Source organism: Cinclus cinclus, chromosome 7 (genome assembly GCF_963662255.1).
Source record: "Cinclus cinclus chromosome 7, bCinCin1.1, whole genome shotgun sequence".
NCBI classification, from domain to species: Eukaryota; Metazoa; Chordata; class Aves; order Passeriformes; family Cinclidae; genus Cinclus; species Cinclus cinclus.
Genome location: NC_085052.1, coordinates 28854481 through 28867949, shown reverse-complemented (window position 1 = coordinate 28867949; position 13469 = coordinate 28854481). Strand labels below are relative to the sequence as shown.

The 13469-nt window shown below is 37.7% G+C and overlaps 1 protein-coding gene across 2 annotated transcripts in view; it reads left to right on the top strand.

The window, feature by feature from the left end:
• Positions 1 to 12580, top strand: part of REEP3 (receptor accessory protein 3) — a 41461-nt gene extending 28881 nt beyond the window's left edge. The window contains exons 6-8 of one of the 2 annotated variants that reach the window (XM_062496362.1): positions 4959 to 5106; positions 7498 to 7649; positions 8327 to 12580. In XM_062496362.1, coding sequence (XP_062352346.1) covers positions 4959 to 5106; positions 7498 to 7649; positions 8327 to 8383 — 357 coding nt within the window. In that variant the 3' untranslated portion in view covers positions 8384 to 12580. Of the gene's footprint in view, positions 1 to 4958; positions 5107 to 7497; positions 7832 to 8326 lie in introns of those variants that run through there. The other variant, XM_062496361.1, reaches the window with a different exon arrangement.
• Positions 12581 to 13469: the final 889 nt, after the last annotated feature.

The window sequence follows — 13469 nt, the reverse complement described above, 5'->3', positions numbered from 1 at the left end:
TTACCATTAAAAGGCTTGTTGGCTCTGTTAGGGAGGTTAGAGCAGCCAGCCAGGTCAGTCTACTGAAATTTGACATAGATTTAAACCTGTTCCCCTATAGTTAAACTTAAATTTATTTGGCAGGAGTAGTGACTTATAGCTTACATTCTCATATGGAAATTTTTAGCTGGTACTGGTTAGTTAGCCACTGTTCATATAAAAAGTAGTTTTAAAACCTAAGTAGCATACATTAGCAAAATTAATTTTGTTAAATTAGCATGTCAGAAAACAAATCCTTCTAAAATCATGATTTCAGGAGATTTAGAGATAAAAGATAATCTGTGCTGAATTTTTATATACTGAAGGAAATTTGTATTAGTAAAAGAATCAGAAACAAGGTGCCTCAGTAGCTCAGTAGTTCATGGATTTGGGGAAATTATATCCACAACACTTAAGTTCCAATGATACATCTCATACTTTTATGTAACTGCTTTTCAAGTCTTCTGAGATGGTGGTTACCTCTATGTTTCAATTTCTGCCAACCCATAAATTGAGATTTCTTGAGCTACTAGTGAAAACTGGTGTCTTTATCACTATGAGCGGAGGGACTGCTCATTTAGCTGTGAAATACTCGATCCCTCTTTATGAGGTCACAACCAAATAGTGTTAATTTGTAAAGTGGTGTTGGTGGTTATAATATGTTTTGAGGGCTGTGTTTTCTGAATGCCTTCTAGTCATCCTGAATCTACTGCCTTTTTGCTGATTGAGTATTTTTGTCCTCACCTTGCTCACACTTCCCTTTATCCCCACTCAGGGCATGGCAGAGGAAGGAGGTACCTTGCAGCCAGCTGTGGCACACAGCCAGTATCACTATGGGGGGCAATACTGCTTTCATGCTCCTTCCTGACATGCTGCAGAGGTCATTCACAGGACAGCAGTCCCTCTCCAGGTTGAGAGGGAACAGAAGTCATTCCGTGTCAGCTTGAATTGGATCAGGGAGAGAACAGCTGAGAATGTGGGTGCTGCATGCTGCAGAGTCCATTGAGAACTTGTCCAAGGAAAGCAGGCAGCTTCAGTCAGTGATCCTGGCCATTGGAGGGGTGCATGTCCAATTTAAACAGAGCCCCTGAGGCAGACAATGTGGTATTTGTTTACAACAAGTTCCCTGGGTTCTGCATACAGACTACAAAAGTACATGCTCAATAACAGAATAGAAAATGGCATTTCATATTTGAGGGTCAGCTGATAAGACTGCCTACTATGACTTACTGATAGCTTACTAGAAGCTGAGTAGTCTTGAAAGGAGACCCTTAAACAGGCTGTATTTATTTTTAAAAATTGATTTAGAAACATATTACGAATTTAATTGGTGTTTCATACTGCTCACTGCTAAAGAATGTGGACTCTGAAGAACATTTAGTATGTTTTAGGAAATGCACTGATTAGGGAAGAAAAGTCATTCTTTAAGATTAGCATTTTGTTTAAGGCAACACACAGACTTCACAGTTCCTCAGTTCATATCTCTTCAATGTTTGCCTACATAGAAGTTCTAGTGAAGTTGTGTGATTATTTTTTTCCCAGTGGCACTGTAATTGTAAATGTATGTATCTGTCTTTTGCGCTGTAATTTAGTTACCGGCCTCTGGGCTGAGTGCAGCCTGATGCATTCCTTCCTTACTGGCAGGAAGTGTGGATGTAATGGGCCACCACTACAGAGGTGGCTGTAGCAGTAGCAGTGGTAACTGCTCTGCCATCTTCTCCTGAGCAGCATCTTGGGGTGTGTGTATATCTGGGGAGAGATGGTGGCTGCTGCCCCATCCGTGGCATGGGAGCAGAAACAGGAGACCCTCTTCACCTCCACCTGCAACTGAATTCCTTTGCATTCAGTTTTTAGGGCAATCATATTGCTTTCAAGCTTGTAATTCTTTGACCTTTCATACAAAATATCAGAGCTCTTAAAGCATTATTATTCTGACTGTGAATGTGTTGAATGTTACTCTCACATTTCCTGCAGTAGAGGGTATTTAATCTCAAATTTCCTGCAGTAGGAAGGAATTTAATATTTTTCAGTCAGACTTTCATCCTGAGCTGATAGTAATCCAGATCTTCATTGAATGCTTTGTTTCAGCAGAAAGCAATTAACTGCTGTTTTTGGGCATGGTAGCGGAAGAATCTTCTGAAATCTTAAATGCAGTGTGAGCACAGTGATATGCATACTCCCACAGAACACCTTGAAATTTGTCCTTCAGTCTATGCAGTGGAGTTAAAGTAGAAATCATTCTTGATTTGTCTAGACTGGATGTTCCCAGGGGTTGGGATAGAGACTGGGGGCACTGTAGGGTGTACCTGCACAGGGTAAGTATAACGTGTGATGAGGACTGTCCAGCACAGCAGTGATTGTGCAGCTCCCATTCCTACCGTGACTCTCAAACATGTGTGCTGCATCTTTATTTGTGTATATATCCTTTCAAACTTCTCAATGTTTTCTGTGTGTAACTCAAGTAAAACTTTCCATCTTGGCAAGTAGTTCTGGAATGAAGGGCCTATTGTATAAATCCCTTATATCCTCCCTGAATGAGGCAGTGCTCCACAGGAGCTCCAGCTCAACCGTGCAGTTTGGTTATGGCCACAGTGTTATTTTATGGCACATACTTGACTTTTTTCCCCTTTGAAAAATGAAATTCTGTATCCAAAAGCTGTGCTGGAAAATGGGGCTGAATGTTCCCAGCTTGGATCTAGTCTTCTATCTACAGTGGAATAAGAAAGAAATACAGGCTTGTAATGTGAATTCTTAGTATGTTGGTTGTTATAATCTTAATTGCATTATTCTATGCAATTTCCAAATGTCTTTTTGTAGTATATCACATGATGAATGAACTTGCTGGGCAGCTGTTAAACAAGTGTGTCTTTCTATACTTCTGCTGCTACCCAAAGCCAGCTTCTGACACTATTTCAAGTAGACCGTTCACTCTTGGTGAGTGGAATTGTGCTGAATTTGTATGGATTCTGCTGAGAACAACCAGGCTCATTTTGTATATTCACCAATGTTCAGTGACTGAGACTTGAGTCCTATTCAACCTCTTTAAGCATCAGACACAGACTGATGAACAGTCTTCTGTGTTATAGCAGAGTATTATGTACAAGCATTGGACACAGACTGATGAGCAGTGTTGTATGTTTTATATATATATATACTGTAAGCTGTTACTTGTCAGGACAAGCAGTTCTTTCTCCAGTTCTCTTCTCCATGTCCTAGCAGCTGATAAACTTCTCAGGCATAGCTGGTTCCTGATGTAGTTTACTTGAAATGTTTTTTAGTGCAAGAAGTGAAGTAGTGGAAGGGCAGGATTTTTCCTGCCTTAGGAGGAACCTTAGGAAACCTGCTTTAAATAAGCCTTTTTGGGGGATAAATTTGACTTTGGGTTTTCTACAATCTTTAATACAGACACTGTACAGTGTTCATAGTGCATTTTGACTCAAATCAAGCTGTGGTTAAGATTTGAGAACTGAGTCATCCTATATGTATGTAGGAAGAGATAGAAAAGTTAAGGCTTCTACTTCTCTCACAAGAAACCTTTCTTATTGTTTGGTGACAATATAGGAATGATGGGGTAAGAATTATAATAGGTTTGTCATGCTTGAGTAGCACACTGTCCACTGTCTTATTAATTTTATATGCTGTACTAATAACTAGTCATTAGAAAATTAATATTAGGTTTTGGTCATATTTCCCCCTGCCCTTTGGTATCCATTCCAACTTAAGGAGCTTGAATTCAACTGTCTCTTCACTTTACATGACTAGTTTTAACATGGAATAATTCAGTGTGCTGGTCTACCAATTGCATACAGTTGTGGTCATGAGAGTGGGAACAAATGGCTGTGGCCAGCAGTGCCAGAATTGCCTTCTGCTGGTGCTGTTGCAGAGAAAGGTGTATGGAATTGTACCCAAGTATCTGCTCCTGCTTGCTAGCATACTGATCAAATGAAGAATTTTACTTAAAAGCTTCATTTGTAAGGATGAAACGAAGTCTTTAACACTTGCTTGAAGTGGAATTCATGCATGGGCTTGTCAGCCTTTCCCTGGAATGGTAATTTTTTGCCTTATGCCAGAGAGGGAAGAATGAAATGTTATTTTAATATGACATTGAGTACTTGTGCTCATGGTCTTATTCTTTTAGTTGCTTATGCAATAAATTAATCTTTAATGCTTTAATAATAACATCATCTGATGTGAGGTGAAAGAGCTGCTGGATGACCTTTCTTTCCAACAGGGAGGTTTTCATATGTTCCATATAGAAAAGAAGTGAAGACAATTGGAGAAGTAATACATAATGTTCATATGTGTTTAACTATTCTCCTGTGTGTAGCATTAGATTTTGGGCTGGCATTATGTCAGTAAAGTTATATTAGTAGGAGAACCTGCTGGCCTGTAGTCCAGGCAGGACCTCTTTGGTGTGTGGTCTTAAGTTTCTGTCAACTGGAGCTGCTTTTGTAGTGCTGCCAGTTTCTCAGTTCTTTGAGTTAATGTTAGAGAGTGTATTTTTAACACTTCTCTCCTTAACCTTATTCAATTTTGTGAAGGATAAAATATAAAATAGCATAAAACTATCTTCAACCATGCTCTTTAAAGTGTAAGTGTTACTGTCATGCTACCTTGAACTGCCATGTTTGAAGTGAACATTTCTGATGTGTGTTTCTTTTAAACACTTGCCCTTACCCAAGAAGTCTTTATTTGCTCAGATTAAAGGAGTAAAATGCAGCATTTTAAATAAAGCTGCTAGTTTGTAAAACTTTATCATCTGGGAGCAACATACTGGGAGTTATGCATGGGTAAAAAGCAACACCTAAAGCAACTGCATGCATATGTTCAATGTGTTTTGTTGTGCAGCAAGGAAGTGTGGGTTTAAACATCTTAACCCAAGATGAGCAGCAAAGTTAAACCTCTGCCTGGTTTCCAAAGATACTGTTGTTGTATTTCAGAGCCAAGGTGCAATAACTGAGAAACTGAGAAGTTTTAGTATGCATGATTTGACTACTATTCAAGGAGATGAGCCTGTTGGACAGAGACCTTATCAGACATTGCCAGAAGCTAAAAAGAAAAGCAGAGCCTCTGCAAGTGAATCTTCAGGTATGTATCTTTTTCTTTCCCTGCCTAAAAGAACAATTTACCCAAAGCAAAAGTGAAAGAGCAGAAATGCATTTGCCCTGTTTCTAAATGGGAAAGGCCTCAAAGAATTCCAATACACTTAAAGAATGTACACTCAAGCAAAGTAAATTATGACAGTTAAGAAATCTTTCCTGGATTACTTTCTTCTCACATCCACTCTCAGTGTATTCATACTGTATTCATTACTCCTGTCCTTGCCAATTGGCAACAAGAATTTATTACCAAAGTAAAACTTAATTGGAAGTCAAACGTTTTGTGATTAAGTGGTGTTTCTGTGACAAATGTACACGAAGTTAAACATGAAAACATATGGAAGCTCAGTAAATAGAACAGAAAATTAATTAAAATTAATTCTTAAGGTTTGTGTTAATAGATCAAAATACAAAATTGTATAGGGTGGATAGGAATAGTAAAGGCATCAAGTTGTCTTAAGGGATGGATGCTAATCAGCACTCAGAAGATGGTGTGTGGTTACCAATATATGGTTTTGTACAGGGATAATATTATTATATTACATGTACTATTATTTCATTATTATATTACATGTACTATTATTGTCATCCCTTTGATCTTGAGCATGTGATGCTTGAAGGAAGGTTTTGCTGGAAGTCTGGTAACTACACCTTTTTAAATAGCAAGGCTGTGGATGTAAAGGAGCTGGTATTTCCCACAAAGGAAGTAGATCTGGGCTATATCTTTTCACCTAAGCCTGTCATTCCTTCTCATCCCTTCATTTTAGGGAGGGCAAGTGTTTGAGGTGTCCAAGAAATTGCATGAATTCCAGATAAAGTGGTAGCCCGTGAGGTTTCTATGGAATAGATGGCCATCTGAAGGGACCTAAGCTGAATTGCACATTGTTTCCAGAAGGTATCCTGTGCAGGGCAGTGTGAACTGGAGCTTCTGGCTGGAGAGAAAGCCAAGAATTCATGAAGAGCTGCACTAGAGATGTCACTGCAGCTGTTGTGCAGGGTCTGTTCTTCAGTAAGAGAGCATTGCTTACCAATCTGAAATAGCTTTAATATGTTCTAAATTTATTTTTTTTAATAGTGCTCCAGTTTATACTATATAAATAATCACTGATTGTGAGATTCAATCTCAAATGTCAAAAAGCTTTCTTACAGCTAGGTGAACTTAATTGTTTCTGCTCCTGATCTCTTGTCTACCATACGCCTCTCATGTTTTCTTAGAATATTTTCAGCATTAGTAACTTTAAAAAGTATGCATAGATTTAGGAACACTGTAGCAATACTCTGTTGTGCTTAGCAGGATCTTTTTTTTGTGATCTGAGCTGGAAGTTCTGTACAGATTGGTTGAAAAGGCCTAGGTGTAGGACATGGATCATAGAATGATGCTGAGCTGGCAGTGTGCTTGCTGTGAAAGAAAGGCAGGTGAGATGCTGATGTATCAGGTGTTGCAAATCTTTTATATTGAAAAAGAAACTATAAATTTATAAATATAAATTGAAACTGTACTGGAAGCAGAGATGTGTTGCCTCTAAAATGGCAGAAGAGAATGACAGAATGTCTGCCTCAAGTAGCTCTGGAATAGATGATGTGATTCTAATTTCTAGGAAAAATTTGAGGAAAAAAAAATAGCTAAGCCTAAATAAAATACTGGCTTAAGATGAAATGTACACAGGTCATTAATAAAGTTTGGTTTGGAGTCTAAAAGATGTTCCTGAGTGTTACAGTCTGTATATTCTGGGATAAAAAAGGAGTTTGGTGGAGGAAGGATCCAGGCTGGATATGGGAGCTTTGTGATAGGTCTGTGATGGGGCTTCAGGGCTGTTGGACCCCAAGGAGCTTTTCGGGGTGTGTTTTTAAGCAGTTTGTGCCCTCTAGTGAGAGTCTTAGGTAATAAACTCGGTCCTGGTTTTGCAGGATGTTAACAACCCTTAACAGTATTTCGGTGTTACCGATCTGAAGGGAACTTTGTGGTATTAAAAATGCAGGAGACTGAGAGTATGAAGAAAGATCCTATGAATGAGAGTCATGGAGTAGTTTGTATTGGAAAGGACCTTTTAAAGGTTTATAGAAGTGTAACCTCCCTCTCATGTGGATTGTGTCAAAAAATCTTAAGTACTTCTCAAGATGACCACTAAGGTTTTTGCAGTTCAGTGTAAAGCAGAAGATGTCAGATTTGTGGTTTCAGTTTTGACAACAGAAGAATCACTGCATTACATACCTGTGGAACCAAGTGGCATGATTAGAACTCGTGGCAGAGTAGATGTTTCTGTTCTGAAGTGAGCACGTCATTTAAAAGGATAAAGCATGTGTGTTAAAGATGAAAATCATGGCTTTCTTTAGAAGTCAAAAAGTTGCAGCTGCTTTTTTTTTATAATTTTTTTTAAAGGTTACAAAACTCCACTAGAAAAAAATCCTGGAGATGACAAAACAGATGAAGAGATGGAGGGGACACATTCAGAGGATGAAATGTTTGCTCAGCGAGGCCTTCGAAGAACTCAGAGTATGAAATCTGTGAAAACTGTTAAAGGCCGTAAAGAGGCAAGTATAATCCTGGTTAATGGAGTTTGGTTTTCCAGTGTCTATTGTCAGTTTTCATAGTGCAGAAATTTATTTTTATTTTTAATCTTGGAGCAGTTGTCAACAATAACTGGATTCCAGATGCTAAAAGGGGAAGGAAGTATGTGATAATATGTGAGTTTGGAGCTTTTGTAGTTTGGAGTGTTAAGGGGAAATACATGAATGAAATGAACTAAGCAAGGAGCAAGGGAGAGGAGATGAAACAGACTTTGTGCTTGTAATGCTAATTCTGGCACCTCCAAGCCCAATTTCAGGAGCTGCTCACACAGATAAAGAATATTCAGAATTTTTTAGTTCCCATAGACACATGGCCTGACTCTGTGATCTACAGAGAGAAGATCCTAGTTAGCATTCAATGCACTTTACATGTGCATGCATCATAAAACTTAAAGATACTCTGGGATAAATATCTGTGGAATCTCATAAAACTTTTTGGGTCATTCCAGGAAATCAGTTAATCTTCTTGCCCAATTCTGTTGAAATTTTATCTTAGTTAGTCATAGGTAGATTCTCTTAGTGAAACTGAGGTGTCCAAAACACATTGAAAGACATTTGCTAAATAGGATTAGTGGGGAGGTGAATCATATTTCTTCTTGGTGTGATTCAACTCTTTGTTATAATTTTATTTTTCCTCTCAGATACGATATGGATCACTGAAATACAGAGTGAAGAGGAGACCCGTTGTATACTTTTAAGTGTACTGCACAATGCCTGCAAGAGAAACTGCTGTACTATAATAACTTGAATTCAAGTGTTAAAGATCTGTGTACAATTCCTAGAATGAGTCTGTATGAACAGATTCATACAGACAGATAAAACTTGGTTTTGTGAGCCTAAGTGATCACATAAAGTGTTACTCTGTTTTTCTATAATTGCTTATTGTTTAGATTTAAATCTGGACAAGTTAGAGCATGAATTTCAACACTCCTTACATAGGAGTTAAATGAGTAATAGGAAATACTCTTTTGCCAGATGTATTGAACAGGTTGAAATAATTGCAACTCCAATTGAATTAGCTGAACCTGTAAGTATCTAGAGCTTGTGAATATTGAACCGTAGTGTCCCCAAGTTTACATTGAAATGTAGATATACTTGAAATATTTTTCTGAACTACAATTCCTAAAAAGGCCTTTTTGTAACTTTTAAATGTACAGTTTAAAGGACAGTGGATGATGGTGGGAAAGAAAAAGGAAAGGTGAGACAGGTAGGATATATCCTTAACATCATCATCTTGCATCACATTGCCAAGCTTAGCAGACTGGGAGTACATATAGCACTTTATGCAAAACTGTATAGTTTTGCACTCTTAATGATTTACAACTGCACATGTCATTTTACTGACTTCCTAGATAGGTTAGAGTTACATTTTAAATGCCAGCAATTCTTGTATTTCATGATCTTTTAAAAAGTTATCTTGAGTCCTTAAGTACACTTAGGATGCTGTAGATACTTGCTACTAACAATATTATCAGGTGCCTTTCTATGTATTACAGGTCTGTGTGGGTTTTGTCTGTGTGTGTGGGGTTTTTTTTGGGGGGGTCGTTGGGTTTTTTCTTTGTTTATGGGGCTGTTTTGTTTGTGTCATCTTCATTTAAAGAGATGTAAAATGATTTAAGTCAGTTTCTGGTTAAAATTGTGGTAAGTAAAACTTGTAGCAATTCTAGTGATACACCTCAGGGATCTGATCAGGCCATGAGCTGTGTGTGAAAGTCATGCTGCCATAAAGGCATGTGTGATAGGTTAGTCAGGCCCTGGTTTAGTTTTGCTCTACATTGCTTTAAGGACAAATATATTTATATATGTACTTTAGAACATGTTTATGTTTCATACCATATGTGGATTCTAAAATGGTCTGTGTAGTACTTTGTTTTATTTCTAAAGTTGTTACTAAAATATTTGCATATAAATAGCTTCCTCTAGAAGTCTGATTTGGTCAGTCATTTTATAATCTAGAGTCCCATGGCATATCTGCACAGAGATTAATTTTGAAACGTCTTTCAATGCAGTGACTTGACAAAATTACTTTTTTACCTTTGGTACTATTTTTTGCAGTACTGAGAATTAGGCTGATTTTCGTTTTCTGTGTGACTATATTTCTACTGTGGATTCAGGGAGAAACCACCCACTTTTTGCAGATAGTATTTTATTATGTATCTTTGGGACAGACCTTGTTACTTCCCTTGAAGAGAAGATGGCATGGATTCCTCCTATCCTTGGATCTCTGACTTCAATCCTTAGACCTTCTCCCAGGTATTGACAGTCATCTTCAAGTCGACTGCAGAGATTTTAAATATACTCCTGAGACTTGGGCCTGCTGCAGTTCTTCTTCTGTTACAGCCATAGCAATTCACTGCTGGTAGGCACTTGATAGTCTGCAGCATAGGCTGGCATTCAGAGTAGTCTTCTGTACACTAGGTCAAGGTTTGAGTTCTGTGGGTATGAATGCAGCTGCTCTGTGTTGGTGGTGTTCCTCCCTGGCTGTGGGAAGGGGCTGCAAGCCCTGTGCAAAGCTGTGCTCAAATGCAACAGCACTTTGAGCATCTCTGAGGAACCTCACTGCTTTAGTAAGAAGCCCCAGCATGCCATGTGTGATTAAAAGGTTAAAGCTTGTAATACTTAACTCAGAAACACAGTTTGATACCAGAAAACAGGAGGGCTGCTCTCTCCCAAACTAGTACAGTGCAAAAATCCCATCCCCTTAGCAAAACTGTACCTTGTTATGCATCTTTTCAAGGAGCTGTGGGCAAGGGGTGATCACAAAAGCAACCTCCCTAGGAGTGTGGGACTTCTGCCCCAGCAATGTTTGTGCTTCTCATCTGTTTCCTGAGGCTTGTCTGTGTTTTAAGGTATATTAGATATAAAGGAACCTGAAGCTCTTGTATTTGCATCTCACACCTCTCTGAATAGTAGACTAACCTGGGCTTGGGATGGAATCTCTAACTCTTACTGTACAGTTGAACACTTGCTGAAGCATTTTGCTGTAACTAATCTAGCTTGTTTTAGCAGCAAGCATAAAAAAGACAAAAAAGATCATCTTTCTACAAATCACAATCCTGCATGAAAGAGTAGGGTAAGCTGTTTTTTCAGAATTACAACTCCTGTTCCAGATTCATGTAGATCCTGTTTTGGGGGTTGTGTTTTTAACACATTTCTGTGGTTAGAGACCACTGAAATATTTTCAGCTCTGCCACACTCCCATCAGGAATCTGTTCTATGTACCTGAGGCTGTGACTTCTGTCAGACTTAACTTGCTAACTCAGTAGTGATAAAGGCTAAGTAAATCCTCCTCTTTATGGAACTTGCATGGAATTAGGAAAGCTGGCAGTATTATTCATATTCATTACTGTTTGCATATAAATGTACTTCTTTCAGATAACTTTCTTACATGATCAAACAATCAGTGTTTTCCTAGCTGTTTTCTTCAGTCTAATAGCCAACTATAAAAATATTTTCTTGCCAGCTTGATTTTGATCTTTGAATTAATCTTCAAACTGGTTCACTAGATTATCTTAATTTTTTTCTTCTTACTGTTCATTGATAACTGATGCTTGTCAGGGCACAATGGCATGATTAGCTTTCGTCCCAATGATACGTAGTTCTTTCTCCTTGTTGAATTTAGTTTAGTTTGGTTTTGAAACATTATAATCTTTTAACTTTGGTTACAGGGAACTTTCAAACTTCTCTTGCCTTAGCAACTGCAGAAATCATCTGTCTAGCTCTTGCCAGAAAACTCTTGAAAAAAATATTAGAAATCAATGTTTAACATTCTTTTTGAATTTAGAATGTAAAATGTAGTTAAAGTCAGATTATCTGATCTTCTGAACAAAGTGATTCCTGAGAATTGACTGACTGCCACCAACAGGACCATTAATGTAGTTGAACAAAGACTTGGAGTTTAAAAGTGCTTTAAAAGAGAACATGCTGAAATCATATCAAGCTTTCAAGCCTTTCCAAAATGTATCTGAACTGACTCAGCTTTCTTAGCAAGAGCCTACTGTACTTGTTAAAATACCCAGTCTGAGATGAGGATTAAATTGGTGGCCTCAGCTGCAAATAACCTTAGGCTGGACTTTGATTACAGTGTAATTGCCAATATTGCTAATTCCTTTGGTATGGCAAAGTAACCAAATAATATCCAACATAAATTTTGCAAACTGTAATAAATTTTAAAATAGACGATAACTTGGTGAAAGAAAGTGGTGAAGAAAATGCTGGACACATTCAATGTGCTGTTCATGACAAAAATGTATTTTATTTTTGGTGTTGCTTTTATTAATGGGAAGTTGGTATTTTTAAGTATTTTTTCTACAAAAATGTATGTGCAGAAGCAATACTCTAACATTTTTCAAGAACTTGTATTTTGAAATACTACAAACCAGAGAATATACATTTGGACTGCAGGTAGTAGCTTTAAAAAAATGCAATGTAAGCTTTAATTTTTATATTGTAATAATAACGACTTGCTGTCAACTTGTTTACATATTTGTAGGATGGACACTTCATTATGCATTGATTTATCTTGATGCTATCTTAAATAAACGCTGCTTTGAGCAAGATGCAGTGAATATTTTATTACCTGAACTGCTATTAACAAATTAGTCACTATGTAGTCTGTATTCTATTACTTATTATAATGGCTTAAGCACAAAAATTACCTATCTGAACTTTGGAAAGACTTTTAAAACTCTTTGAACTATGACTAAACTGCCCTTGAGGTTCTGCCATGCAGTTTGAAGCTGATTTAGGCTGAAATAAAATGTACCCTGCCAAAGGCAACTTGAACATGCTATAGTGTCAACTGGTTTCGTTAGGTGTTTGGTTCAGAGTTAATTAAAATTAAGATGTTCAGTGTCCCAAAAGAGTGTAACTTCTTTGGGATCTGCTGGAGATCAAGCTGGTTTTGTTTTGTATTCCCTAGTCAGGGTTCTTCCAGTAATCCAGAGGAGATGCATAGATGAATTTGGCCCTTTTTCAAATCTCCTTTTGAGTCACCTGTTTACACCCCTACAAAATCCCAAGCAAAAGCCTCAGTAACCACATTTTCTGGGCAAGACTTCCTGGCTTACTGCCTCAAATAAAATAATTTCTTGATATGGTTAATTGAGGAGAAAGATTTAAAAGACAGTAGCAATGAATTGTTTCTAAACATTGTGAAAATCCATCCCAGAAGCACAAACTGACTCCTAAGGGACCTTGGCTGTGATTCAGTTTCTGATGTCGGAAAAGTTCATGCAGTACAAACACCCTGCCAAGAAATTGTGGATGTCAGAAAGCAGTGCTGACTTTTTTCCTTTATTTCATCAAGTGATGTTTAGCAGGTAATGGGAACATTCCCAAATGTGGGCTAAAAGCTGTCTTCTTGCTGTTTAACATGATGCTGGTAAGACCCCATCAGGGAATAATAATCTGATAATTCAAAACTAGTACTGGTACTTATAGCTTAGGCTAAAATGTTAAATATTCAGCAGCAGCAATGGTGATGGGTCTTTTGGGGATTTTTGTTATTGTTTAGTTTTTGTTTTTGGGGTTTTTTAAAGTTCTGAGGTATTGTGTATTTTCCTCACTAGTATGGAAAAACAAGTGCTGGAATATGAGGGGAAATCTAATATGTATTGTGAAATCAGTAGACTCCCAAAATTAGTTTTCTCCTTTCTCTAGATGCATTCAGGAACAGTATGGGAGCCTGTCTTATGTTTTCCTGCCTTTGCCAAAATTCAGCAACAGACTGCTCTGTCTGCATTAGGACAGGAATCATGAAAGCAGCTGGAGCAGACACTACAA